Source organism: Anomaloglossus baeobatrachus, chromosome 6 (genome assembly GCF_048569485.1).
Source record: "Anomaloglossus baeobatrachus isolate aAnoBae1 chromosome 6, aAnoBae1.hap1, whole genome shotgun sequence".
NCBI classification, from domain to species: domain Eukaryota; kingdom Metazoa; phylum Chordata; class Amphibia; order Anura; family Aromobatidae; genus Anomaloglossus; species Anomaloglossus baeobatrachus.
The window spans coordinates 301024441-301050985 of NC_134358.1; the positions used below are offsets into that span (position 1 = coordinate 301024441).

General features: G+C 53.9%; 1 protein-coding gene across 2 annotated transcripts in view; it reads left to right on the top strand.

The window, feature by feature from the left end:
• Nucleotides 1-26545, top strand: part of TMEFF1 (transmembrane protein with EGF like and two follistatin like domains 1) — a 314378-nt gene that overhangs the window by 120050 nt on the left and 167783 nt on the right. For both annotated transcript variants that reach the window (XM_075314890.1, XM_075314889.1), the window contains exon 2: nt 24655-24767. In XM_075314890.1, the coding sequence (XP_075171005.1) occupies nt 24655-24767 (113 nt within the window). The remainder of the gene's footprint in view (nt 1-24654; nt 24768-26545) is intronic.

The window sequence follows — 26545 nt, forward strand, 5'->3', positions numbered from 1 at the left end:
CCGGGGGTGAGGGGGGAGGGAGGGAAATCAGCGCTGGGGAGATTAGTTTACTGTACCAGCAGCAGCACAGGCAGCGCTCCTCTCTATGCCACGTCTACTAGGATGGTAGGAGGGAAAAGCAGGGAGGCGGAGAGAGAGTGGGTGGGCGGAGCCCGGGAGCCGGCCGTCCCGCCCGTGGCAACGGGACAAACAACGTAAAGCGTGAAAGTCCCGCTGTATTTGCCGCGGCAAATTTTTAGGCCACGCCCCCTAACCACACCCATTTCACAGTCACGCCCATATCCACTCCCCATCCACACCCATTCAGCACAAACACGCAGGCAGCCGGAGGGCCTCCAGCACGGACACGCAGGCAGCCGGCGGGCCTCCAGCACGGACACGCAGGCAGCCGGCGGGCCTCCAGCACGGACACGCAGGCAGCCGGCGGGCCTCCAGCACGGACACGCAGGCAGCCGGCGGGCCTCCAGCACGGACACGCAGGCAGCCACAGTGAGGCGGCCGGTCGCCTTCACAGACAGGCGGCCGGCCGCCTTCACAGACAGGCGGCGGGCCGCCCGCACAGAGAGGCGGCCAGCCGCCCGCAGAGAGAGGCGGCCGGCCGCCCGCAGAATGAGGCGGCGGGCCGCCCGCACAGACAGGCGGCGGGGGGCGCCCGCACAGACAGGCGTCAGGGGGGCGCCCGCACAGACAGGTGGCGGGCCGACCGCACAGACAGGCGGCCGGCCGACCGCACAGACAGGCTCCGGCCGGGGGTGAGGGGGGAGGGAGGGAAATCAGCGCTGGGGAGATTAGTTTACTGTACCAGCAGCAGCACAGGCAGCGCTCCTCTCTATGCCACGTCTACTAGGATGGTAGGAGGGAAAAGCAGGGAGGCGGAGAGAGAGTGGGTGGGCGGAGCCCGGGAGCCGGCCGTCCCGCCCGTGGCAACGGGACAAACAACGTAAAGCGTGAAAGTCCCGCTGTATTTGCCGCGGCAAATTTTTAGGCCACGCCCCCTAACCACACCCATTTCACAGTCACGCCCATATCCACTCCCCATCCACACCCATTCAGCACAAACACGCAGGCAGCCGGAGGGCCTCCAGCACGGACACGCAGGCAGCCGGCGGGCCTCCAGCACGGACACGCAGGCAGCCGGCGGGCCTCCAGCACGGACACGCAGGCAGCCGGCGGGCCTCCAGCACGGACACGCAGGCAGCCGGCGGGCCTCCAGCACGGACACGCAGGCAGCCACAGTGAGGCGGCCGGTCGCCTTCACAGACAGGCGGCCGGCCGCCTTCACAGACAGGCGGCGGGCCGCCCGCACAGAGAGGCGGCCAGCCGCCCGCAGAGAGAGGCGGCCGGCCGCCCGCAGAATGAGGCGGCGGGCCGCCCGCACAGACAGGCGGCGGGGGGCGCCCGCACAGACAGGCGTCAGGGGGGCGCCCGCACAGACAGGTGGCGGGCCGACCGCACAGACAGGCGGCCGGCCGACCGCACAGACAGGCTCCGGCCGGGGGTGAGGGGGGAGGGAGGGAAATCAGCGCTGGGGAGATTAGTTTACTGTACCAGCAGCAGCACAGGCAGCGCTCCTCTCTATGCCACGTCTACTAGGATGGTAGGAGGGAAAAGCAGGGAGGCGGAGAGAGAGTGGGTGGGCGGAGCCCGGGAGCCGGCCGTCCCGCCCGTGGCAACGGGACAAACAACGTAAAGCGTGAAAGTCCCGCTGTATTTGCCGCGGCAAATTTTTAGGCCACGCCCCCTAACCACACCCATTTCACAGTCACGCCCATATCCACTCCCCATCCACACCCATTCAGCACAAACACGCAGGCAGCCGGAGGGCCTCCAGCACGGACACGCAGGCAGCCGGCGGGCCTCCAGCACGGACACGCAGGCAGCCGGCGGGCCTCCAGCACGGACACGCAGGCAGCCGGCGGGCCTCCAGCACGGACACGCAGGCAGCCGGCGGGCCTCCAGCACGGACACGCAGGCAGCCACAGTGAGGCGGCCGGTCGCCTTCACAGACAGGCGGCCGGCCGCCTTCACAGACAGGCGGCGGGCCGCCCGCACAGAGAGGCGGCCAGCCGCCCGCAGAGAGAGGCGGCCGGCCGCCCGCAGAATGAGGCGGCGGGCCGCCCGCACAGACAGGCGGCGGGGGGCGCCCGCACAGACAGGCGTCAGGGGGGCGCCCGCACAGACAGGTGGCGGGCCGACCGCACAGACAGGCGGCCGGCCGACCGCACAGACAGGCTCCGGCCGGGGGTGAGGGGGGAGGGAGGGAAATCAGCGCTGGGGAGATTAGTTTACTGTACCAGCAGCAGCACAGGCAGCGCTCCTCTCTATGCCACGTCTACTAGGATGGTAGGAGGGAAAAGCAGGGAGGCGGAGAGAGAGTGGGTGGGCGGAGCCCGGGAGCCGGCCGTCCCGCCCGTGGCAACGGGACAAACAACGTAAAGCGTGAAAGTCCCGCTGTATTTGCCGCGGCAAATTTTTAGGCCACGCCCCCTAACCACACCCATTTCACAGTCACGCCCATATCCACTCCCCATCCACACCCATTCAGCACAAACACGCAGGCAGCCGGAGGGCCTCCAGCACGGACACGCAGGCAGCCGGCGGGCCTCCAGCACGGACACGCAGGCAGCCGGCGGGCCTCCAGCACGGACACGCAGGCAGCCGGCGGGCCTCCAGCACGGACACGCAGGCAGCCGGCGGGCCTCCAGCACGGACACGCAGGCAGCCACAGTGAGGCGGCCGGTCGCCTTCACAGACAGGCGGCCGGCCGCCTTCACAGACAGGCGGCGGGCCGCCCGCACAGAGAGGCGGCCAGCCGCCCGCAGAGAGAGGCGGCCGGCCGCCCGCAGAATGAGGCGGCGGGCCGCCCGCACAGACAGGCGGCGGGGGGCGCCCGCACAGACAGGCGTCAGGGGGGCGCCCGCACAGACAGGTGGCGGGCCGACCGCACAGACAGGCGGCCGGCCGACCGCACAGACAGGCTCCGGCCGGGGGTGAGGGGGGAGGGAGGGAAATCAGCGCTGGGGAGATTAGTTTACTGTACCAGCAGCAGCACAGGCAGCGCTCCTCTCTATGCCACGTCTACTAGGATGGTAGGAGGGAAAAGCAGGGAGGCGGAGAGAGAGTGGGTGGGCGGAGCCCGGGAGCCGGCCGTCCCGCCCGTGGCAACGGGACAAACAACGTAAAGCGTGAAAGTCCCGCTGTATTTGCCGCGGCAAATTTTTAGGCCACGCCCCCTAACCACACCCATTTCACAGTCACGCCCATATCCACTCCCCATCCACACCCATTCAGCACAAACACGCAGGCAGCCGGAGGGCCTCCAGCACGGACACGCAGGCAGCCGGCGGGCCTCCAGCACGGACACGCAGGCAGCCGGCGGGCCTCCAGCACGGACACGCAGGCAGCCGGCGGGCCTCCAGCACGGACACGCAGGCAGCCGGCGGGCCTCCAGCACGGACACGCAGGCAGCCACAGTGAGGCGGCCGGTCGCCTTCACAGACAGGCGGCCGGCCGCCTTCACAGACAGGCGGCGGGCCGCCCGCACAGAGAGGCGGCCAGCCGCCCGCAGAGAGAGGCGGCCGGCCGCCCGCAGAATGAGGCGGCGGGCCGCCCGCACAGACAGGCGGCGGGGGGCGCCCGCACAGACAGGCGTCAGGGGGGCGCCCGCACAGACAGGTGGCGGGCCGACCGCACAGACAGGCGGCCGGCCGACCGCACAGACAGGCTCCGGCCGGGGGTGAGGGGGGAGGGAGGGAAATCAGCGCTGGGGAGATTAGTTTACTGTACCAGCAGCAGCACAGGCAGCGCTCCTCTCTATGCCACGTCTACTAGGATGGTAGGAGGGAAAAGCAGGGAGGCGGAGAGAGAGTGGGTGGGCGGAGCCCGGGAGCCGGCCGTCCCGCCCGTGGCAACGGGACAAACAACGTAAAGCGTGAAAGTCCCGCTGTATTTGCCGCGGCAAATTTTTAGGCCACGCCCCCTAACCACACCCATTTCACAGTCACGCCCATATCCACTCCCCATCCACACCCATTCAGCACAAACACGCAGGCAGCCGGAGGGCCTCCAGCACGGACACGCAGGCAGCCGGCGGGCCTCCAGCACGGACACGCAGGCAGCCGGCGGGCCTCCAGCACGGACACGCAGGCAGCCGGCGGGCCTCCAGCACGGACACGCAGGCAGCCGGCGGGCCTCCAGCACGGACACGCAGGCAGCCACAGTGAGGCGGCCGGTCGCCTTCACAGACAGGCGGCCGGCCGCCTTCACAGACAGGCGGCGGGCCGCCCGCACAGAGAGGCGGCCAGCCGCCCGCAGAGAGAGGCGGCCGGCCGCCCGCAGAATGAGGCGGCGGGCCGCCCGCACAGACAGGCGGCGGGGGGCGCCCGCACAGACAGGCGTCAGGGGGGCGCCCGCACAGACAGGTGGCGGGCCGACCGCACAGACAGGCGGCCGGCCGACCGCACAGACAGGCTCCGGCCGGGGGTGAGGGGGGAGGGAGGGAAATCAGCGCTGGGGAGATTAGTTTACTGTACCAGCAGCAGCACAGGCAGCGCTCCTCTCTATGCCACGTCTACTAGGATGGTAGGAGGGAAAAGCAGGGAGGCGGAGAGAGAGTGGGTGGGCGGAGCCCGGGAGCCGGCCGTCCCGCCCGTGGCAACGGGACAAACAACGTAAAGCGTGAAAGTCCCGCTGTATTTGCCGCGGCAAATTTTTAGGCCACGCCCCCTAACCACACCCATTTCACAGTCACGCCCATATCCACTCCCCATCCACACCCATTCAGCACAAACACGCAGGCAGCCGGAGGGCCTCCAGCACGGACACGCAGGCAGCCGGCGGGCCTCCAGCACGGACACGCAGGCAGCCGGCGGGCCTCCAGCACGGACACGCAGGCAGCCGGCGGGCCTCCAGCACGGACACGCAGGCAGCCGGCGGGCCTCCAGCACGGACACGCAGGCAGCCACAGTGAGGCGGCCGGTCGCCTTCACAGACAGGCGGCCGGCCGCCTTCACAGACAGGCGGCGGGCCGCCCGCACAGAGAGGCGGCCAGCCGCCCGCAGAGAGAGGCGGCCGGCCGCCCGCAGAATGAGGCGGCGGGCCGCCCGCACAGACAGGCGGCGGGGGGCGCCCGCACAGACAGGCGTCAGGGGGGCGCCCGCACAGACAGGTGGCGGGCCGACCGCACAGACAGGCGGCCGGCCGACCGCACAGACAGGCTCCGGCCGGGGGTGAGGGGGGAGGGAGGGAAATCAGCGCTGGGGAGATTAGTTTACTGTACCAGCAGCAGCACAGGCAGCGCTCCTCTCTATGCCACGTCTACTAGGATGGTAGGAGGGAAAAGCAGGGAGGCGGAGAGAGAGTGGGTGGGCGGAGCCCGGGAGCCGGCCGTCCCGCCCGTGGCAACGGGACAAACAACGTAAAGCGTGAAAGTCCCGCTGTATTTGCCGCGGCAAATTTTTAGGCCACGCCCCCTAACCACACCCATTTCACAGTCACGCCCATATCCACTCCCCATCCACACCCATTCAGCACAAACACGCAGGCAGCCGGAGGGCCTCCAGCACGGACACGCAGGCAGCCGGCGGGCCTCCAGCACGGACACGCAGGCAGCCGGCGGGCCTCCAGCACGGACACGCAGGCAGCCGGCGGGCCTCCAGCACGGACACGCAGGCAGCCGGCGGGCCTCCAGCACGGACACGCAGGCAGCCACAGTGAGGCGGCCGGTCGCCTTCACAGACAGGCGGCCGGCCGCCTTCACAGACAGGCGGCGGGCCGCCCGCACAGAGAGGCGGCCAGCCGCCCGCAGAGAGAGGCGGCCGGCCGCCCGCAGAATGAGGCGGCGGGCCGCCCGCACAGACAGGCGGCGGGGGGCGCCCGCACAGACAGGCGTCAGGGGGGCGCCCGCACAGACAGGTGGCGGGCCGACCGCACAGACAGGCGGCCGGCCGACCGCACAGACAGGCTCCGGCCGGGGGTGAGGGGGGAGGGAGGGAAATCAGCGCTGGGGAGATTAGTTTACTGTACCAGCAGCAGCACAGGCAGCGCTCCTCTCTATGCCACGTCTACTAGGATGGTAGGAGGGAAAAGCAGGGAGGCGGAGAGAGAGTGGGTGGGCGGAGCCCGGGAGCCGGCCGTCCCGCCCGTGGCAACGGGACAAACAACGTAAAGCGTGAAAGTCCCGCTGTATTTGCCGCGGCAAATTTTTAGGCCACGCCCCCTAACCACACCCATTTCACAGTCACGCCCATATCCACTCCCCATCCACACCCATTCAGCACAAACACGCAGGCAGCCGGAGGGCCTCCAGCACGGACACGCAGGCAGCCGGCGGGCCTCCAGCACGGACACGCAGGCAGCCGGCGGGCCTCCAGCACGGACACGCAGGCAGCCGGCGGGCCTCCAGCACGGACACGCAGGCAGCCGGCGGGCCTCCAGCACGGACACGCAGGCAGCCACAGTGAGGCGGCCGGTCGCCTTCACAGACAGGCGGCCGGCCGCCTTCACAGACAGGCGGCGGGCCGCCCGCACAGAGAGGCGGCCAGCCGCCCGCAGAGAGAGGCGGCCGGCCGCCCGCAGAATGAGGCGGCGGGCCGCCCGCACAGACAGGCGGCGGGGGGCGCCCGCACAGACAGGCGTCAGGGGGGCGCCCGCACAGACAGGTGGCGGGCCGACCGCACAGACAGGCGGCCGGCCGACCGCACAGACAGGCTCCGGCCGGGGGTGAGGGGGGAGGGAGGGAAATCAGCGCTGGGGAGATTAGTTTACTGTACCAGCAGCAGCACAGGCAGCGCTCCTCTCTATGCCACGTCTACTAGGATGGTAGGAGGGAAAAGCAGGGAGGCGGAGAGAGAGTGGGTGGGCGGAGCCCGGGAGCCGGCCGTCCCGCCCGTGGCAACGGGACAAACAACGTAAAGCGTGAAAGTCCCGCTGTATCCGGGACGGTTGGGAGGTATGCAGCATGTTAGAATGTGTACATAAGATCCTGCTGGTGGTGGCCGCAGCTTATAGGCCCCAAATCTGGTGACAGGTTCCCTTTAAAGTGAACCTGTCAGGTGCAATATGCACTCAGAGCCAGGAGCAGTTCTGGGTACATATTGCTAATCCCTGCCTAACCGTCCCTGTATACACTAGCATAGATAAAGAGATCAAGAACAAATATTTTTAAAGATCTTATATCTTATGCTAATGAGCGCGGGGACTAGTCCGAAGGGCGTTACTTCACTTGGCTAGTCGGCTCGCATAGCATGTTAGCATGTTATTACGCCCCTGTGTGAGTACTAACACGCTATGTGAGCCGACTAGCCAAGTGAAGTAACGCCCTTGGGACTAGTCCCCGCGCTAATTAGCATAAGATATAAGCTCTTTAAAAATACTTTTTCTATAGATGCCTTTATCTATGCTAGTGTATACAGGGACAGTTAGGGAGGGATTAGCAATATACACCCAGAACTGCTCCTGGCTCTGTGTGCAGATTGCACCTAATAGGTTCCCTTTAAAGGGAAACTGTCACCAGAAATTTAGCAAAAAAAATAAAAGATTCCCCTCTGCAGCTCCTGGGCTGCATTCTGGAAAGGTTCCTGTTGCTATTGTGCCCCCTTTGAGACTTAAAATAATACTTTATGAAGTCTTACCTTTTTGTATGCAAATCTGTTTTTATGGTCACGGGGGCGGGCTGCCTGGCGTCCGTTATTCCCCCTCCTGCCGCTGTACGCCGTCCCCCATTGCTCATTTCCATACATGAGGATGCCTTCCTCATGTAACTGTCCCCCTGAAGTTTTGTGCATGCCCAGTGCCACTCTCGCGGGAGTAAGCACTGTGCAAAGTGTGAACGCTTTTGAGGTGATTGCGCAGGCGCGAGATTATGGGCGGCGCTGTGATTGTCATCAGCAGCGTCATCCAAGTACCCGCCCATAATCTCGTGCCCGCGCTTCTCACTCTGCCTCCACCGTTATGCGCAAGCACTGGCCATATGAACCACGTTACCTATTACCATGGGCGCGAGATTATGGGCGGCGCTGTGATTGTCATCAGCAGCGTCATCCAAGTACCTGCCCATAATCTCGTGCCCGCGCTTCTCACTCTGCCTCCATTGTTATGCGCAAGCACTGGCCATATGAACCACGTTACCTATTACCGTGGGCGCGAGATTATGGGCGGCGCTGTGATTGTCATCAGCAAAGTCATCCAAGTACCCGCCCATAATCTCGTGCAAGCAGTAATAGGTAACATGGTTCATATGGCCAGCACTTGCGCATAACGGTGGAGTCAGAGGGAAAAGTGCGGGCACGAGATTATGGGCGGGTACTTGGTTAACGCTGCTGATGACAATCACAGCGCCGCCCATAATCTCGTGCCTGCGCAATCACCTGAAAAAGCGTTCACATGCGCAAAACTTCGGGAGGACAGTTACATGAGGAAGGCGTCCTTGTGTATGTAAATGAGCAATGGGGGACTGCGTAAAGCGGCAGGAGGGGGAATAACGGACGCCAGACAGCCCGCCCCCGTGACCATAAAAACACATTTGCATACAAAAAGGTAAGACTTCATAAAGTATTTTTGTAGGTCTCAAAGGGGGCACAATAACAACAGGAACCTTTCCAGAATGCAGCCCAGGAGCTGCAGAGGGGAATCTTTTATTTTTATTGTGAAATTTCTGCTGACAGTTTCCCTTTAACTGGTAGAGGAGCCAGGATAAAGCAGAGCTGAAGCTGTTGGACAGCTAGGACCCAGCAGCTCTGCTCCACAGGCAGGAGACCACTGATCGGTAAGCTAATAGAAGCCTGCAGATGTCACTCTGCATAGGTTATTGCCACTGCTATCTGCAGGAGAGAGAAGTGCTGATTGCACGGTCTCCTCAGCTTCCTGACTCCCCGCGTGTCTGCAGCAGTGAGAAGCCGCACACGGGGAATCAGAGAGAACAGCTGCAGACAAACGCAGGCTCCGGGACTGGGGGGGTCGGCTCTGGTGCAGGGGGGGGGGGCTCTGCTGCAGGGGGGGGTCGCTCTGCTGCAGGGGGGTCGCTCTGCTGCAGGGGGTGATTCATACCTCAGCAGCAGTCACAGGAGTAGGTGCGCGCTCGGCTCTGTAATGAATAGTAGAAGGGAGAAACAGCGAGGCGGGGCTACAGTGGGTGGGTGGAGCCGGGACAAACAGCCTCACGGGCGGGAGCCGGGATCAAAGGCTCAGAAGAGGGACTGTCCCGCTGTATCCGGGACGGTTGGGAGGTATGCCTATGTTATACGGTACACACACTTACCTCCATGTGGGACGGTGTAGCCTGTGTATGGTCTTTTTCTGCAGCCTCGTCTGCTTACATGTCTATGGGCACATATATACACCAGTATCTTTTTGATCCTCATGTTGTGTGATGCAGACGTTGACTTCCATGTGGGATTTATTCATTGACTTCCATGTGGGATCAATGCACTGATCTCTATGCGGGACTTAATGTGTATACATGCAGACACGGGTTCACAATTATCATGTGAGGTATCCCATTATATTGCTACTTTTGTCATTGTGATGCACACATTGATTTCTATGTGGGATTAGTTCATTGATTTCCACGTGGGATCCATTTATTTTCTCTATGAGGGATTAAATGTATGTATGTGCAGATACATGTGCGCAATCATCCTGTGAGGTATCCCCATATTGCCGCTCTTGTCATTTGTTACTTTAAGTATATTGACTGGGGTTCCTCTTGTGGTATATGAACACATGGATGTGTTCACAAACGAAAAACTACTAACAAATAATTTTTCATGTCAGTATTCACACAGCAGTTTCTGCTATTCCATGTATTCCCCTTACATAGTCACTGGTGTGCATACCTTATCTCCCCATTGTACTGGATAGGCAGCAGAGCTGTGTAATTGTATGTATGTACTGGATAGGCAGCAGAGCTGTGTAATTGTATGTATGTACTGGTTAGGCAGCAGAGCTGTGTAATTGTATGTATGTACTGGATAGGCAGCAGAGCTGTGTAATTGTATGTATGTACTGGTTAGGCAGCAGAGCTGTGTAATTGTATGTATGTACTGGTTAGGCAGCAGAGCTGTGTAATTGTGTGTATGTATTGGTTAGGCAGCAGAGCTGTGTAATTGTGTGTATGTACTGGTTAGGCAGCAGAGCTGTGTAATTGAGTGTATGTACTGGTTAGGCAGCAGAGCTGTGTAATTGTGTGTATGTACTGGTTAGGCAGCAGAGCTGTGTAATTGTGTGTATGTACTGGTTAGGCAGCAGAGCTGTGTAATTGTGTGTATGTATTGGTTAGGCAGCAGAGCTGTGTAATTGAGTGTATGTACTGGTTAGGCAGCAGAGCTGTGTAATTGTGTGTATGTGTGGCGCCCCAGGACCTGGTCGCCACAACAGCATTGCCCTCCCAAAGGGTTAATGCTGAGCCTGGAGGTAATTGGGAGATCTATTGGCCAGTAAGTTAACACCCAACACAGTTCTCCCTCCGGCCAGCAGGGGGAGCTCTGAACCTGGAACTTCAGGGAGCATTCCTTAAGTCTGGCTGAAGGGAGGAAGTAGTAGTTAGTCTGTAGGGAGCAGTAGAAGTGAACAGACGCAGAGTGAGCTGTCCTGTGAATCTGGGGCCTGGAGCTAGAGTAGCTTGGTCCAGAGAAGCAGGAGTAGCTGAGAGGCAGCAGAGAGACTCGGACATCGGAGTCTGTGGCCACCAGGGCTTAAACATATTCCCTGGTAGCCGAATCCGAAGGGCAGGAGAGCTGCAAGCCCCTGGCCCAAACATCCCAAAGGTACAGCTGCAGCATCGAGGCCCGGTGTGGACTCCAGCAGAGAAGCACTAGAGAGAGGGCCTGCGCAGCCTGCTACAGAGGGAAAGGGACGTACCATCAGTCCCAGCAGCAAAGAGGGCCATTGCTGGATTCAGAGAAGCAGGGTCCTATGATAACAAAGAAAAGCACAGGAGTAGGCCTCATACTCAGCTGGCCAGAAAGATCACCCCAAGTACTTCCAGGCCGACCGGATCCCCATCACCACCTGTAACTGTCTCCCAGGACTGGACTGTGTTCGAAGTAAAAGAGGAAAAGGTAAAGAGACTGTTGTTTATGCCTGATTCTTTCATTGCCTGTCGGCCCTGCACCGTGTTAGCCGCACATCCCCATAAACTCTCACAAGCACCAACAGCGCCCCGGGCATTGCTCCACCTGTGGGGAGCAGTACCAACATTGCTGCCACATCATCACCTCGGAGGCCTTACACAGCAGCGGCGGCTTAATAGCCGCAGACCACAGGTGGCGTCACGAACACAAACTTTATTACTTCAAGCCACATATTTTACTGACACCCACCAGGGCCACGGAGCCGGGCCCAGCCACCACTGACTATCACCGGACCAGTTCTGCCCGGCACCGGGTGTCCCATAGCCCTGGGGTGGGCGAGTCAACTTTTGGCGTCACGAACAGGATTTCGTGCCCGGTCCCACCGGGTACTGTGCGCCTGCAGGAATTGTGCTTAAAAGACTGTGTACTGGTTGTAAATTGCCGCCGCCATTAGCCGCGCCGAGCGCAGGAAGAAAGGGGGCGTGCCTGACAAAGAGCGCGAAGGGAGCGCGCCATCAGAGCAGAGCGCTGTTAACCCCGCGCGACCCAGAAGAAAATTTGAAAAGTGAACGGAGCCTGGTAAGGTTCACTAAGGGGGAGGAAGATGTCCGACTCAGAGGGAGAGCAGGTGGCTGCCATTGTCCAAGGCGCCGCAGCACCGGCCGAAGCAGTCCCAGTCGCCGTCGCCCCAGCCCCCACTGTAGCGCCGGTAATGCCGATCACCATGCCGTACATACCGGGAGCAGAATGGCTGCCGCAGTACTCCGGGGAGTCCCATACCTTGAGTGACTTCAGAGAAAGCCTGCACAGCTTATTCCGGGTGTATCCGCTGACTGAGAGCCAGAAGGTGGGCATAGTAATGGGACAGCTAGCCGGCGCAGCCCAGCGTGAAGTGAAGTCCTGGCCTGATACAGATAAAGGGACAGCAACCCAGATACTGGCCAAGCTAAAGAGTACTTTTGACACCCGCACCGCAGCAGAGATAAAGATGAGATTCTTTGGGTGCAAGCAGCGGGCCACAGACAGCATAAGGGACTATGCCTTAAACCTGCAAGAGGCCCTGAAAGCAGTTAAACAGGTGGACCCAGAGAGTGTACGTGAAGAAGACAAACTCTTAACTGAGCAGTTCATAGAGGGGCTCCTGTCAGATGCCCACAGGACCCAGCTGCGTATCCTGGTCCTCCAGAACCCTGCTCTGGACTTTGCAAAGTTTAAGGACCAGGCCATCAGGGTACTGAGAGAATCTACACCGAATGACCCAGTACCCCTCCGGCCTCTTGCTATCACGTACCCCGGGGTGGTGCCTGCAACACGAGCCACTGCAGGGGCTGAGGCGCAGTCCCTGGATAAGGATCCCACTGCAGAGCTCAGACAGCAGGTCCAGGAGCTGACCAAGACTGTGGCTGCCCTTGCCAAGACCGTGCAGTCTCTACAAATGACCCCCTCGCCTGCAAAAATCGAGTTGGCCTCCAGCCCAGATGACGTCCCATGGATGCGACAGAGAAGGATTCCGCCGACCCGAGGCAGAGACACAGACCGGTATGATTCAACAGGACAACCGATCTGCCGCCGCTGCAGCCAGGCGGGCCACATTGCACGACGCTGTCCTTTAAATGGGCTGAGCCTGGGGCCAGGAGCCAACCCCCAGGTGTAAGGAAGCCCGGCTCAAACCCCAGCCGCAGCAAGTATGTGGGAGGACGACCGGTCCTTCCCATTGTGCTGGATGGGATCCCTTTGAATGCCCTCCTGGATACGGGGTCCCAGGTAACAACCATCCCCCACAAACTGTACAAAAGATATTGGGCTGATTCAGACATTGACCATGGCCCAGATGATGATTTAACAATTGTGGCCAGTAATGGTCAGCCCTTACCTCAAATTGGGTACAAAGAAGTAACCATTAAAGTGGGGCGGGTGGAATTGCCATGTCAGGGGATGATAATTGTAGATATTGATCGCAAAGAATCTGATCCACTGCTAACCATTGGTACAAATGTGATAGAAAATTGTATTGCCGAAGTGATAATTTTGTTGCAACAGGCGTCTGAAACTGCCAGCTCCGGGCAGCAGCGTGCCCTACAGAGGGAGATCAGAGCCCTGATGAGGAGGCAGCAGGTAGAGCTGGCCGGAGGAGAAATTGGCAGTGTGAGGGTAAGTGACCCCCTCCCCATTGCAATACCCCCAAGAAGTGAAATGTTGATATGGTGTCGGGCAGCAATAGGCCTCAAGGGTCAGGATTACCATGCCTTGGTAGAACCGGTGTATTCAGACAGTAGGCCTGGAGTCCTGATAGCCAGAGGGGTAGCAGACGTTCGCAAGGGGAGAGTGCCCGTCCGTGTCTTGAATTGTGGGGAGGAGGAGGCCAAATTGCCCCGGTACGCCACTGTAGCAAAACTGTACACTGTCAGCAACAATACCATTAAAACAGTGGAACCCTTGATCCCGTCCGACCAGGCGGAAGACAATGGCTCCAAGGGGCAGCTGGAAGACTGGTGCCAAAAATTACATGTAGGCACAGACTCCACCCCCTCGCACCAAAAGCATGGGGTTTACCGGGTGGTACAGGAGTACGAGCGGGTCTTCAGCAAACACCCCCTAGATTTTGGGCAGGTGAAAGGGGTTAAACATCAAATCCCCACGGGTGACCATCATCCCATTAAAGAGAGATACCGCCCTGTACCCCCCGCACAGTATCAGTGTGCCAAGGAAATGTTACGAGAAATGAAGGAGGCTGGGGTTATCAGAGATAGTTGTAGCCCCTGGGCAGCTCCACTAGTGCTCGTAAAGAAAAAAGATGGTACAATGAGAATGTGTGTAGATTACAGGCAAATTAACCGCATTACACATAAAGATGCTTATCCACTGCCCAGAATAGAGGAGTCACTAACAGCCTTAAAGTCAGCTAACTATTTCTCCACCTTGGATCTCACCAGTGGGTATTGGCAGGTTCCCGTGGCAGAGGCGGACAAGGAGAAGACTGCATTCACGACACCAATGGGCCTCTGTGAGTTCAATTGTATGCCATTCGGGCTCTGCAACGCCCCAGGGACATTCCAAAGGTTGATGGAGTGCTGCTTGGGCCACCACAACTTTGAAACCGTGCTGTTGTACCTGGATGACGTCATAGTCTACTCCAAGACTTATGAGGACCACCTGAAGCACTTAGCAGAAGTGTTTGAGTCCTTGTCGAAATATGGCCTGAAGATCAAGCCGTCCAAATGTCACCTCTTGAAGCCAAAGGTACAGTACCTGGGTCATGTGGTCAGCGCAGAAGGTGTGGCACCTGATCCGGAGAAAGTCACTGTAATCAAGGACTGGCCAAGACCCACCACAGTGAAGGAGGTGCGGCAGTTCCTTGGACTGGTGGGCTACTACCGAAGGTTCATTGATGGTTTCACCAAGATAGCAGCGCCCCTTCAAGATCTCCTGGTGGGCCAGCCAAAGCAGGCTAAGAAGCAGAGCCCTCCATTTGAATGGAGCAGCCAACTAGAAACATCCTTTGTCCGGCTGAAAGGGGCTCTCACGGGAGAAGAAATTCTGGCCTACCCTGACTACAGCCAACCGTTTGTACTGTATACAGACGCCAGCAACGTGGGACTGGGAGCAGTTCTGTCCCAGGTACAGGGAGGCAGAGAGAGGGTGATAGCGTACGCCAGTAGGAAGCTTCGGCCCACAGAAAGGAATCCAGAAAACTACAGTTCCTTCAAGCTGGAGTTCCTCGCTATTGTTTGGGCAGTGACTGAACGCTTCAAGCACTATCTGGCATCGGCCAAGTTCACCATCTTCACGGACAACAATCCGTTGACACACCTGGCAACAGCCAAGTTAGGTGCAATGGAACAGCGATGGATGGCCCGGCTGTCTAACTTTGACTTTACCATCAAGTATCGGGCTGGCAAGAAGAATAACAATGCTGATGCGCTGTCCAGAATGCCTCACTTACCCGAGTCTGGAGAAGACCTGGATGAACTCGAAGAGATAGAGTTACCGGCTTTCCATCACCAAGGTGTTTCCCAGTGTGAGCATGCTGTGGGAGTGAAGCGCTCAAGCCAGCACGAGGTCTCGGTCAACCCATTACTCCACCATAATTGGGAAGAGACACAGAACGGTGACCCGGCCGTGCGATTGGTCAAAGAGAAGCTAGCGCAAGCTGAGACCCATCTTGGCCCAGACGCTCCAGAGGAAGCCCAGCAGCTGTGGAAGGAGAGGGGACGACTGTTCACCTACCAAGGCAAGCTCTGCAAGAGATATGTCAACTGGCGAACAAATGAACTTGTCTGGCAGATAGTGGTTCCGCAGAGGGATGCTCCAATGGTCCTAGCAGCGTATCATGATAACGCAGGACACTTCGGGTGGAAGAAGTTGGAGGCCCTACTCCGTGATCGGTTCTATTGGGTGCACATGAGAGAGATGATCGAGAAGTGGTGCCGAGACTGTGGCCCGTGTAACCTGAGGCGGAAGGATGATGCCAGCCAAAGGTCTCCCCTACAGCCAATTGTCACGAAGCAGCCCCTGGAGTTGGTGGCCCTGGACCACGTGAAGTTAACACCAAGCCGGTCAGGCTATGTGTACGCCCTCACCATTGTGGACCATTACTCTCGTTTCCTGGTAGTAGTGCCTGTGAAGGACCAGACAGCCAGAACAGCAGCTAGAGCGTTCCAGGCATCCTTTTGTCGACCTCACGGTTATCCGGAAAGGGTACTGACTGATCAAGGTCCTGCATTCGAGGCCGAAGTGTTCCAAGAGTTCTGTAACATGTACGGCTGTAAGAAAATCCGAACCACACCGTACCACCCCCAAACCAATGGACTGTGCGAGAAAATGAACCATGTGGTTATTGATATGCTGAAGACCCTACCGCTGGAAGAAAGAAACCAATGGCCAGAGAAGTTGCCAGATCTGGTAGACCTGTACAACCATATCCCAGTAAATTCGACCAACTGCAGCCCCGCTTACCTGATGCGAGCCAGACCTGGCAAGTTGCCTGTAGACTTTGAGATGGGGACTGTGTCGCCTGAGGCGGTTCAAGAAATAGAGGATTGGGATACAGAACGGCAGCAGCGGTACCGTAAGGTCCAGGAGTGCGTAGAGAGGAGTCTGTCTCAAGCAAGAACGAGACAAGAGCAGCATTACAATCAAACAGCCCCAGCAACTCCCTTAGCACCTGGAGAACAAGTCCTCAAGAAGAAGCGGAGGACGCATAAATTGGATGATCAGTGGGAAAACGAGCCCTACACCATTATCCCCTCCAACTTTGACAATAGTAAGGTATGCCTCATAAGCAAGGATGAAGGCAAGACCTATCAAGCAATTTCTCGAGACCGCCTGAAAGCGTGCCCTGAACGGTGCAGAATCCAAAAAGAAATGGAAGAAGTACAAGGAAGTCCCCAAAGTCAAGAGAAAGAAGGGGAGATGATTCAAACCATCCTTGGAAAATTCCCCAAAACTTGGACCCGAATAAACAATGCCATAGTGGTACCAGTTTTGACGTTTCCGCAGTTGGTTGAGCCAGAAACAGAAAAGGTTCCGGATCCACCTAAAGAACCGTCCGCTCCAACACGAGATGACACGCCAGCAGTGGAACAGGAGGATCAACCCCCTGTCAGTGGTGAACCTGTCATACCCTTGGCGACTCTTAGACCACATAGGCAACCATCACGCTTACCTATCGGGGTTAGGCCCACCTGTAGTGCTGAGGTAGAAGACACACCAAGTAGTCAGGGGCAAACACCAGAGCTACGCAGGTCCCAACGCAGCACTCGGGGACAACCCCCTCCAAGGTATAGAGAGTCAACTGTATAGGGGAAAGGGAGGGAGTACTTATTAGAATGTAAATAGTTATGCAAAATGTCTGTAATGTTGTGTACAAAATGTTTTTCTTTTTCTTTGATTGCAAAAATGGACAATTGGGCCACTGGACTATGGGTGGCCAACACCTAAATTGTTCATAGTTAGCATTAGTGTGTTCAACACCCCTGAAGGAAAACCCGTCCGGCGTGCATAGAGTGGGGTCATCAATGCTCTGACGCACGCCCAGAGCCTATGTTGGGGGTTTGATCGCGGCGGGTCCCCCATGGAGCAGTGTAATGGACACCCGGCAGGGAGCCGCACTGGACTCTTATAGTAATGTTTAAGTCTGTAACGTTCAAGTAATGCGCCTCCCATAATGGGATGAAATGTTCTAACATGTTATGTTTGTTTCTACAGTCCGGGAGTACTGAATTTAACTAAGGGGGAGTGTGGCGCCCCAGGACCTGGTCGCCACAACAGCATTGCCCTCCCAAAGGGTTAATCCTGAGCCTGGAGGTAATTGGGAGATCTATTGGCCAGTAAGTTAACACCCAACACAGTTCTCCCTCCGGCCAGCAGGGGGAGCTCTGAACCTGGAACTTCAGGGAGCATTCCTTAAGTCTGGCTGAAGGGAGGAAGTAGTAGTTAGTCTGTAGGGAGCAGTAGAAGTGAACAGACGCAGAGTGAGCTGTCCTGTGAATCTGGGGCCTGGAGCTAGAGTAGCTTGGTCCAGAGAAGCAGGAGTAGCTGAGAGGCAGCAGAGAGACTCGGACATCGGAGTCTGTGGCCACCAGGGCTTAAACATATTCCCTGGTAGCCGAATCCGAAGGGCAGGAGAGCTGCAAGCCCCTGGCCCAAACATCCCAAAGGTACAGCTGCAGCATCGAGGCCCGGTGTGGACTCCAGCAGAGAAGCACTAGAGAGAGGGCCTGCGCAGCCTGCTACAGAGGGAAAGGGACGTACCATCAGTCCCAGCAGCAAAGAGGGCCATTGCTGGATTCAGAGAAGCAGGGTCCTATGATAACAAAGAAAAGCACAGGAGTAGGCCTCATACTCAGCTGGCCAGAAAGATCACCCCAAGTACTTCCAGGCCGACCGGATCCCCATCACCACCTGTAACTGTCTCCCAGGACTGGACTGTGTTCGAAGTAAAAGAGGAAAAGGTAAAGAGACTGTTGTTTATGCCTGATTCTTTCATTGCCTGTCGGCCCTGCACCGTGTTAGCCGCACATCCCCATAAACTCTCACAAGCACCAACAGCGCCCCGGGCATTGCTCCACCTGTGGGGAGCAGTACCAACATTGCTGCCACATCATCACCCCGGAGGCCTTACACAGCAGCGGCGGCTTAATAGCCGCAGACCACAGGTGGCGTCACGAACACAAACTTTATTACTTCAAGCCACATATTTTACTGACACCCACCAGGGCCACGGAGCCGGGCCCAGCCACCACTGACTATCACCGGACCAGTTCTGCCCGGCACCGGGTGTCCCATAGCCCTGGGGTGGGCGAGTCATATGTACTGGTTAGGCAGCAGAGCTGTGTAATTGTGTGTATGTACTGGTTAGGCAGCAGAGCTGTGTAATTGTGTGTATGTACTGGTTAGGCAGCAGAGCTGTGTAATTGTGTGTATGTACTGGTTAGGCAGCAGAACAGCGTGTGCAACAACTGAGCATGCAGAAGTGTGTGTATTTGTGAGTGGCAGAGTTGTTTGAGTACCTAATGTTGATGCTTCAGAGAGGTGTATATAATGCACATGTGCATAGAAACACTATAACTGTAGCTTACTGTTATCTATTGCCTACAAGTTCTAATGTTTCGTTTTTTTCATATGAGCCAATAATCATCAAACAAACATTTGTAGTAATACAAAGGGAAAAAGAACAGCTCCATGAATGAGTAGGTAAAATTGATGGCTTTATTTACAGATTATGAAAGTTATAATCCAAATAATCAACGTGGAGTCTACATGTTTCAGACAATAAACCCTTCTTCAAGGCTCAGCTACATGCTTCAGACAGTAAACCCTTCCTCAAGGCTCAGCTGCATGTTTCAAACAGTAAACCCTTCTTCAAGGCTCAGCTACATGTTTCAGACAGTAAACCCTTCTTCAAGGCTCAGCTACATGTTTCAGACAGTAAACCCTTCTTCAAGGCTCAGCTGCATGTTTCAGACAGTAAACCCTTCTTCAAGGCTCAGCTGCATGTTTCAGACAGTAAACCCTTCTTCAAGGCTCAGCTACATGTTTCAGACAGTAAACCCTTCTTCAAGGCTCAGCTGCATGTTTCAGACAGTAAACCCTTCTTCAAGGCTCAGCTGCATGTTTCAGACAGTAAACCCTTCTTCAAGGCTCAGCTACATGTTTCAGACAATAAATCCTTATTTGTAGAATACTTGTTCTTCATTATTGGCGCGTCTTAAAAAAAGAATTCAAAACACTAATTCATTGGTGCAATGACTTCTGTACGTTATTGGCAGCACATCATCCTGAGTAAACAGAATTTCATGTTATTGGCAGCAAATTACCTATGTATGCACATTATGTTCTTGTTGTCCTGTATACGCAGGCCAGTATACTACTTCTAGTCATCTTACATGTAGCTTGCCCGTCAGTTATTCAGTGCCTTTGATTGGCCCATCTGAATGTGGCATAAAAGTGAGTACACCTCTCACATATTTGTAAATATTTTTTTAGATGTTTTCATGAGACAACACTAGAGCTATGACACTTTAAAACAATGTAAAGTAGTCAGTGTACAGCTTGTATAACCGTGTAAATTTGATGTGCCTTCTGAGTGACTGCACAACCATTATTGACTAAACCACTGGCAACAAAAGAGAGTACACCTCTTTGTAAAAATGGCCGAATTGTGCCCAATTAGCCATTTTCCCTTCCCAATGGCATGTGACTCATTAGCGTTACAAGATCTCAGAAGTGAATGGGGAGCAGGTGTGTTAGATTTGCTGTTATCGCTCATACACACTCTCTCATACTGGTCACTTGAAGTTCAACATGGCATCTCATGGCAAAGAATTCTCTGAGGATCTGAAAAAAAGAATTATTGCTCTACATAAAGATGGCCTAGGTTATAAGAAGATTGCCAACACTGAGCTGCAGCATGGTGGCCAAGACCATACAGCGGTTTAACATGACAGGCTCCACTCACAACAGGCCTCGGCATGGTCGACAAAAAACATATATGAGTACTGCAGAGGTTAAAGGGGTGGTGGGTCAGCTTGTCAGTGCTCAGACTTTACACCGCACGCTACATCAAATTGGTCTGCATGTCTGTCATCCCAGAAGGAAGCCTTTTCTAAAGATGATGCACAAGAAAGCCTGCAACAGTTTGCTAAAGTCAAGCAGATTAAGGACATGGATTACTGGAGCCATGGCCTGTCCTCTGATGAGCAAAAGATAAACTTATTTGGTTCAGATGATGTCAAGTATGTTTGGTGGCAACCAGGTAAGGAAAACAAAGACAAGTGTGTCTTGCATACAGCCAGCCATGGTGGTGTCAATGTCGTGGTTTGGGGCTGCATGGCTGCCAGTTGTGGGAAGCTACAGTTCATTGAGGGAACCATGAATGTCAACATCTACTGTGACATACTGAAGCAGACCATGATCCCTTTCTTTGGAAACAGTCACAAAGCAGTTTTCCAACATGATGCTGACCCCAAACACACGTCCAAGACGACCACTGCCTTGTTAAAGAAACTGAGGTTAAAGGTGATGGACTGCCTAAGCATGTCTCCAGACCTAAACCCTATTGAGCATCTGTGGGGCATCCTCAAAACGGAAATTGGATGAGAGCAAGGTCTCTTAACATCCACCAGCTCTTTTTTTTGTCATCATGAAGGAGTGAAAGAGGATCCTAGTGGCTCCTGTGAAGCTCTAGTGTGCCCACACAAAATATTCACACTTTGGACACAATTTGGCCATTTTCATTTAGGGGGTCACTTTTGCTGCCAGTGGTTTAGACATTAATGGCTGTGTGTTGAGTTATTTAGCGGGCTCATCAAATTTACATTGACTACTTTACATTGTATCAAAGTGTCATATCTGCAGTGTTGTTCCATGAAAAGACATAATAAGATACTTACAAAAATGTGAGTTGTGTGTACATTCTTTTGTGATTTACTGTATCTTGGTGTAGAAAATGTATTAGTACTGACCTCTTCACGATGTGTACTACCAGAGAAGTTGTTACCATTAGGGAACATGTTATTCTATTCTCTGATATATAATCCTGGGTTGGGCCTTACAGTAAGGTGTCAAGATACGGTACATGTCATGTCCTCTCTGCGCTGCAGTGGTCAGCGTCAGGATGTCACGTGGTAGGGGCATTCAGAATTTTGCGAGGGGGTCCTGGCTCCTCTCCTCATGCTCAGTAGGTAACATTTGCCAGAATCAGTATGGAGAACTTCAATTTGTAGGCCAGGCCTTGAGAAGCTGCAGATAAAATGGAGTGTGACACAATGCTGTGAGGACACACTTTATAATATAGCTTTGTACACAAAGCTCATAAGCTCATTAGGGTAACGTCTACATACAAGCCATGTCCTAGTGGATTGTGAATAATAAATGGTTTTATATACTGAAGGACAAGACACAATGCAGAGCAATCTCTCTGGTGACCATGAGCTGTCAGCTACCTTCTATACACTGAATACACAGTAACATTGGATGGATGCCGCTTTATAGTGACAGCTGTGCAGTCCGGGGACTTTGGGCTCCATCACTGGCCTTGACTATGAAGAAATGCAGCTTTTAGGAAAATTTCTTTCTTGAGATTGTTGGGGGCCACAGTGGTCAGAGCCCCAGTGATATGAAAGTTACCCATGGGATAAAGGATAACTTTCAAGCTTGAGAATACCCCTGATGTGCGTTATTAACCCCGGAATACCGAAGCTGCATTGTGTCGATGTTATAAAGCGTCCTTGATTAACATATCGCATGTTGGAAGTAATAGTATCTGATGTTTGATGGCAGGAGCTAATTCTAAACACAGAGTGGCGGTGACGTGTAATTTTTCCCATGTAATTTACCTTCCATTTTGAAATAATTAGGAACACATCAAAGCAATCAATTGGCACAGCTGTGTCGTAATTGCCGCTAATTCTCGTAGAGATATGTATCTTACCGCACATTTACACCATGTTCCAGAACACATTAGGAGGCTGGTGAACTGAGACGCCGAGGGTCCTCCAGCTTCATTGTGCTTCTAGCGCTTCTTGTCTGCCGTGTATAGTATTTTAGGCTTTTCTGTATCCATCCCATATCTATGTACCACATATATATATATATATATATCCATCTAATGTAACATCACGGCAGCTTAGTTATGCAGACAGAAGCTAAACTGAGATAGATAAGGAATGTTCTCCGTGTGCATGGTATGAGATGGAGGCAGGGCAGCTGTCATGGGAGCACTTACCCCCCTGTTTAATAGCACCTTGTCTCGCACAGGCATAGTAATCCCAGCCTTTTGCTTATTTGAGGACTTGAGACCGCTGCTGACAGGAGATAAATACTTCAAACTTGACCTCTTTCATGTGAAATGCTGAACTCGTATTTTCCTATTTTTCTTTTAACCTGAGCTGATTTAAGCAATTTATGTTGGAAGTTTCCCATTAGTTTACTTATCGTAGAATACCATATCACAAAGATTTTTTTTCTTAGTGCTCATTCACTTCCTAAATGCAATGTCATAGGGAACTAGTCATATCCTCGAATACTATTAGAGGGGCTGTCCACTACTAGGGCAACCCCTTCTAATTCCCTATGTGCACCTGTCCCCCATAATAATAAAAAAGCTTAAAGGGAACCTGTCACCAGTTTTTGGGCCTATAAGCTGTGGTGCACCACCACCGGGCTCTTATATACAGCATTCTAACATGCTGTATATAAGAGCCCAGGCAGCTGTGAGAACATAAAAAACACTTTATAATACTTACCCAACGGTCGTGCGGTGGGCCATATGGGCGTCTCCGCTGTCCGGTGCCGGCGCCTGCTCTTTCGACCATCTTCATCCTCTTTCTGAAGCCTGTATGCATGACACGTCTACATCATACACACTCGCCGGCATTCAGGTCCTGAGTAAGCGCACTACAATACTTTGATCTTCCTTGCTTAGGGCAGATCAAAGTCAGCCTGCTCAGGACGTGAATGCCGGCGAGTGTGGATGACGTCGGACCCGTCATGCACCGTGGCTAGAGAAGGAGAACACAGATGGCCAAAAGAGGCGGCACCGGACAACAGAGACGACCATATGGCCAACCGTGCGACCGTTAGGTAAGTATTATAAACTGTTGGGTAAGTATTATAAAAATGTTGTCACAGCAGCCTGGGCTCTTATATACAGCATGTTAAAATGCTGTATATAAGAGCCCGGTGGTGGTGGCCGCAGCTTATAAGGTAAAAAAGTGGTGACAGGTTCCCTTTAAACTCCTCTCCACTGCCGGTGTGGTTGCAGCGATATCATAACTTGCATTCCTGGTGGCTCACATTATGGCACGTGAGCCATGCACCCATTCACCACTGGCTTCTGTCTCCCCACCTTGAGACACAGGAGCAATTAATAGGAATTAAGTCCATCCAGAGGTGGGGAAACATGCCAGTGGTGATTGGTCGCAGGGCTCGTGTGTCATAACAGTGTCGCGTGAGCCACCGGGAACACGAGTTCTGGGTTTGCTGCAACCGTGCTGGCAGCAGAGATGAGTATAGGCTTTTTTATTTTTATGGGGGCGCACATGGGGAATGAGAAGGGGCTGTCCATTGAGTGGACAGCCCCTTTACCTGCAGATGTAGCAGATTCGGGCACACCTCTATGGCTAAAAGCTGGTGGCTCCAGGGAGGAATAAAGTTCATTTTCTCCCAGTAGTAACTTGGGTGCTAGATGTCATTGTAACACAATCTGCTGATTCACTCTATAGCTGCAGCCTGCAGGTTAATATTATTTGGGTACAACTTTCTAAGCAGTCTTTGTCCTACTATTTTGCTGCGGTAGTATGTATGTAAGTGCTTTATCTAGCTATGGGACCTGGAAAAATTATCAAAACTGCTGGTTCTGCTTGCTCTCTCTACTCCCCCTTACCTTCTGTCAGTGTTAGAGATAGCAGAAGGGAAGTGGTTTTACACAGATTTCCACAGCATGGAGAGGGAGTAAAGTTTCTCAGGGAGGGCAGAGAAAACAGGCTTTTAATTCTAAACATGAAGGACCTAACAAAGGCTCACCGATTTCCCATAAGCTTCTCACTATTCGCCTATGTCCTCTCCTGTTCATGGCGTATATAACCATCATTAAACATCATATATGGTCTATAAAATGTGTTTAATTAAATAGCATGATACGATTTCCCGTAGAATTTGCTGCAATGGTTTGCAGTCTTGGCAATCCTGTGTGTGGTTAGCAGCATGGACCCATTGATTTTTACTGCACTGGCACAATGTAGCAAATAATCAGCGCAGGAGAAAGATTGCTAGTGATGAAAACCACATAACTCAAATGAAACTCTGGACTGTAACTATCACATTATTGACCCGTGATACGTAACTGCTGAATAACGGATGAAGCTTGTGCTTTTTCAGCTATTATCAAGTGCTTTGTGTTGTGTGAACTTTTGGAATATCTGTGTATTCTGGGCAAATAATCCTTCCAACGCAGACTGTTCAAATGCACTTTTTAAGGACTTCATTGTTATAGAATGCTCATATAGATGACAAGAAATATTGAATAATATTGTCATAATATAATTACCATTAATTATAACTCATGTTACTTTTTATATTACAGAATTGAATATGAGGGAGTCGGACGTCCGACGAGTATGTGATGAAACAATGTGTAAATATGGAGGAGTCTGCAAAGAAGATGGGGATGGGATGAAATGTGCCTGCCAGTTTCAGGTAAGGACTACACTGTGCAGATGTCTACATGAAACATATGCTGTGGATTTTACTGTGGAAATTCAGTAAAAGTGTGTCTGAAGGTAGCCGTACAAGCATTTAAAAAGCGGAAGAAAGCCCTAAACCAAATCCTTAAGAAACTTCTGCACAATGCACTTAGGTATCAGGAAAATAACCTTCCAAGTGCATTCATGTGATGTGAGCCCGTCAAGGCTTTTTGTGCGGTGAAATAAGTGCTCGTGAATTTTCCGCACCTGCTTTGTAATTATTATGTAGAGTTTTGGTCTTTTAGCATTTTCTTACGAAATGAATCATTTAGTGTCAATTGTAGTTAATACATTTTTGAAAGATTTTTTTTTTTCTGCGGCATTCAAATCTTTTAACCCATCCAGATGTCTGGAAGAAAATCTGCAGGTGCATAATTATAATGATTAGAATTATATTCTGCCTTTCTGCCAACAGACAAAAAATCCATAGCTTGTGAAAGAGATATGTTCTTACTAAATAGGAAAAATACCAAACTGCAAGGTTAAGTTCAGGTGAGCGCTGTACGTGACTGGCTCCGAGTGCAGGTCTGTGTGCTCTTCCACCTGCCGGACGGGTGCAGGAGCCGCCTGCTATGTACATGCGCTAGTCTGGGCTGGTCATAAATCAGAACAGATTAACGCATGCAACAATATCATCCATTAGAACTTAAGGCCCTTTGAGGAACTTAGCCTTGTGGTTACTAACACGTCAGAAAGAGAGAAGTTCACTCCAGTAAAGGCAACAGCACAAGTTATAGGGTGTACCATCACACATACCAGGGCAAGGGTGCAGAAATACCAATATGTGTATTTGTTATTTTACCCCTGCACCTCCATCAGTGTTGTCAGCTCACCATCCGCCCCAGCAATCACAGAAGCTGGTATCCTGATTAGTACTGCTTGTACTTTTTAGAAAAGCAGTGACTATTGTACTGTTCAAACTATAGGTGTATGATATAGGTTTCTTTCTTTTGCACATTTAAAACTCTTTTTTTTGGACAAGAAATATATGGTATATGAATAATGGCAAGTAAAAAAAATATGTTCAGTCAAACCATTAGAACCAACTACCTAATATCGCATAGGTTCCTCTTGTGTTGCCAAAAAAGGCTTTGATGTGTCAACAGTCTGGAGAATTTGGAGCACAAGACATGATTTTAAATCTAAGGCCATGTGCTCACGGGAGCTTTTTGCTGCGGAGTTTGCCGCGGACATCTCTGCGGATTTTTCTGGATTTTCCAGATAAATCCGCAGGTTCTAGCATGTACAGGCACTCCCCATGTTACCCTATGGGACATGGGGAGTGTCTGTGTCCACGCAGCGGAAAGTGCGGCTGCGGAATCTCCTGCGGAGATCCCTCAGCCACACCTAACTGCATGTCAATTATTCATGCGGATTTACTTGCGGAGATCCCGGCCCTCCGCTATGGAGATAGAGGCTGGGACGTCCGCAGGTAAATCGTGTGAAAGTCTGCATGTTTCCCGCAGCTATTCCGCTGGAAACTCGCAGCTAAAGATAGCTGCGGATGCCGGCGGGCAGCTGCGGGAAACATGCGGCCGTACCTGCGGATACATCCGCAGGTACGAGCGCCCGTGGGCACATAGCCTTAGTCTTCCAATTCGTTCCTGAATGATTCTTGAAGTATGGCAAAGTGATTACTCTGCTGAAATAAGCCACTGCCATTAGGGAATATTGCTGCCATGAAGGGGTGCACCCGGTCTACAACAGTGTATGTATATAGAGGTACACTGC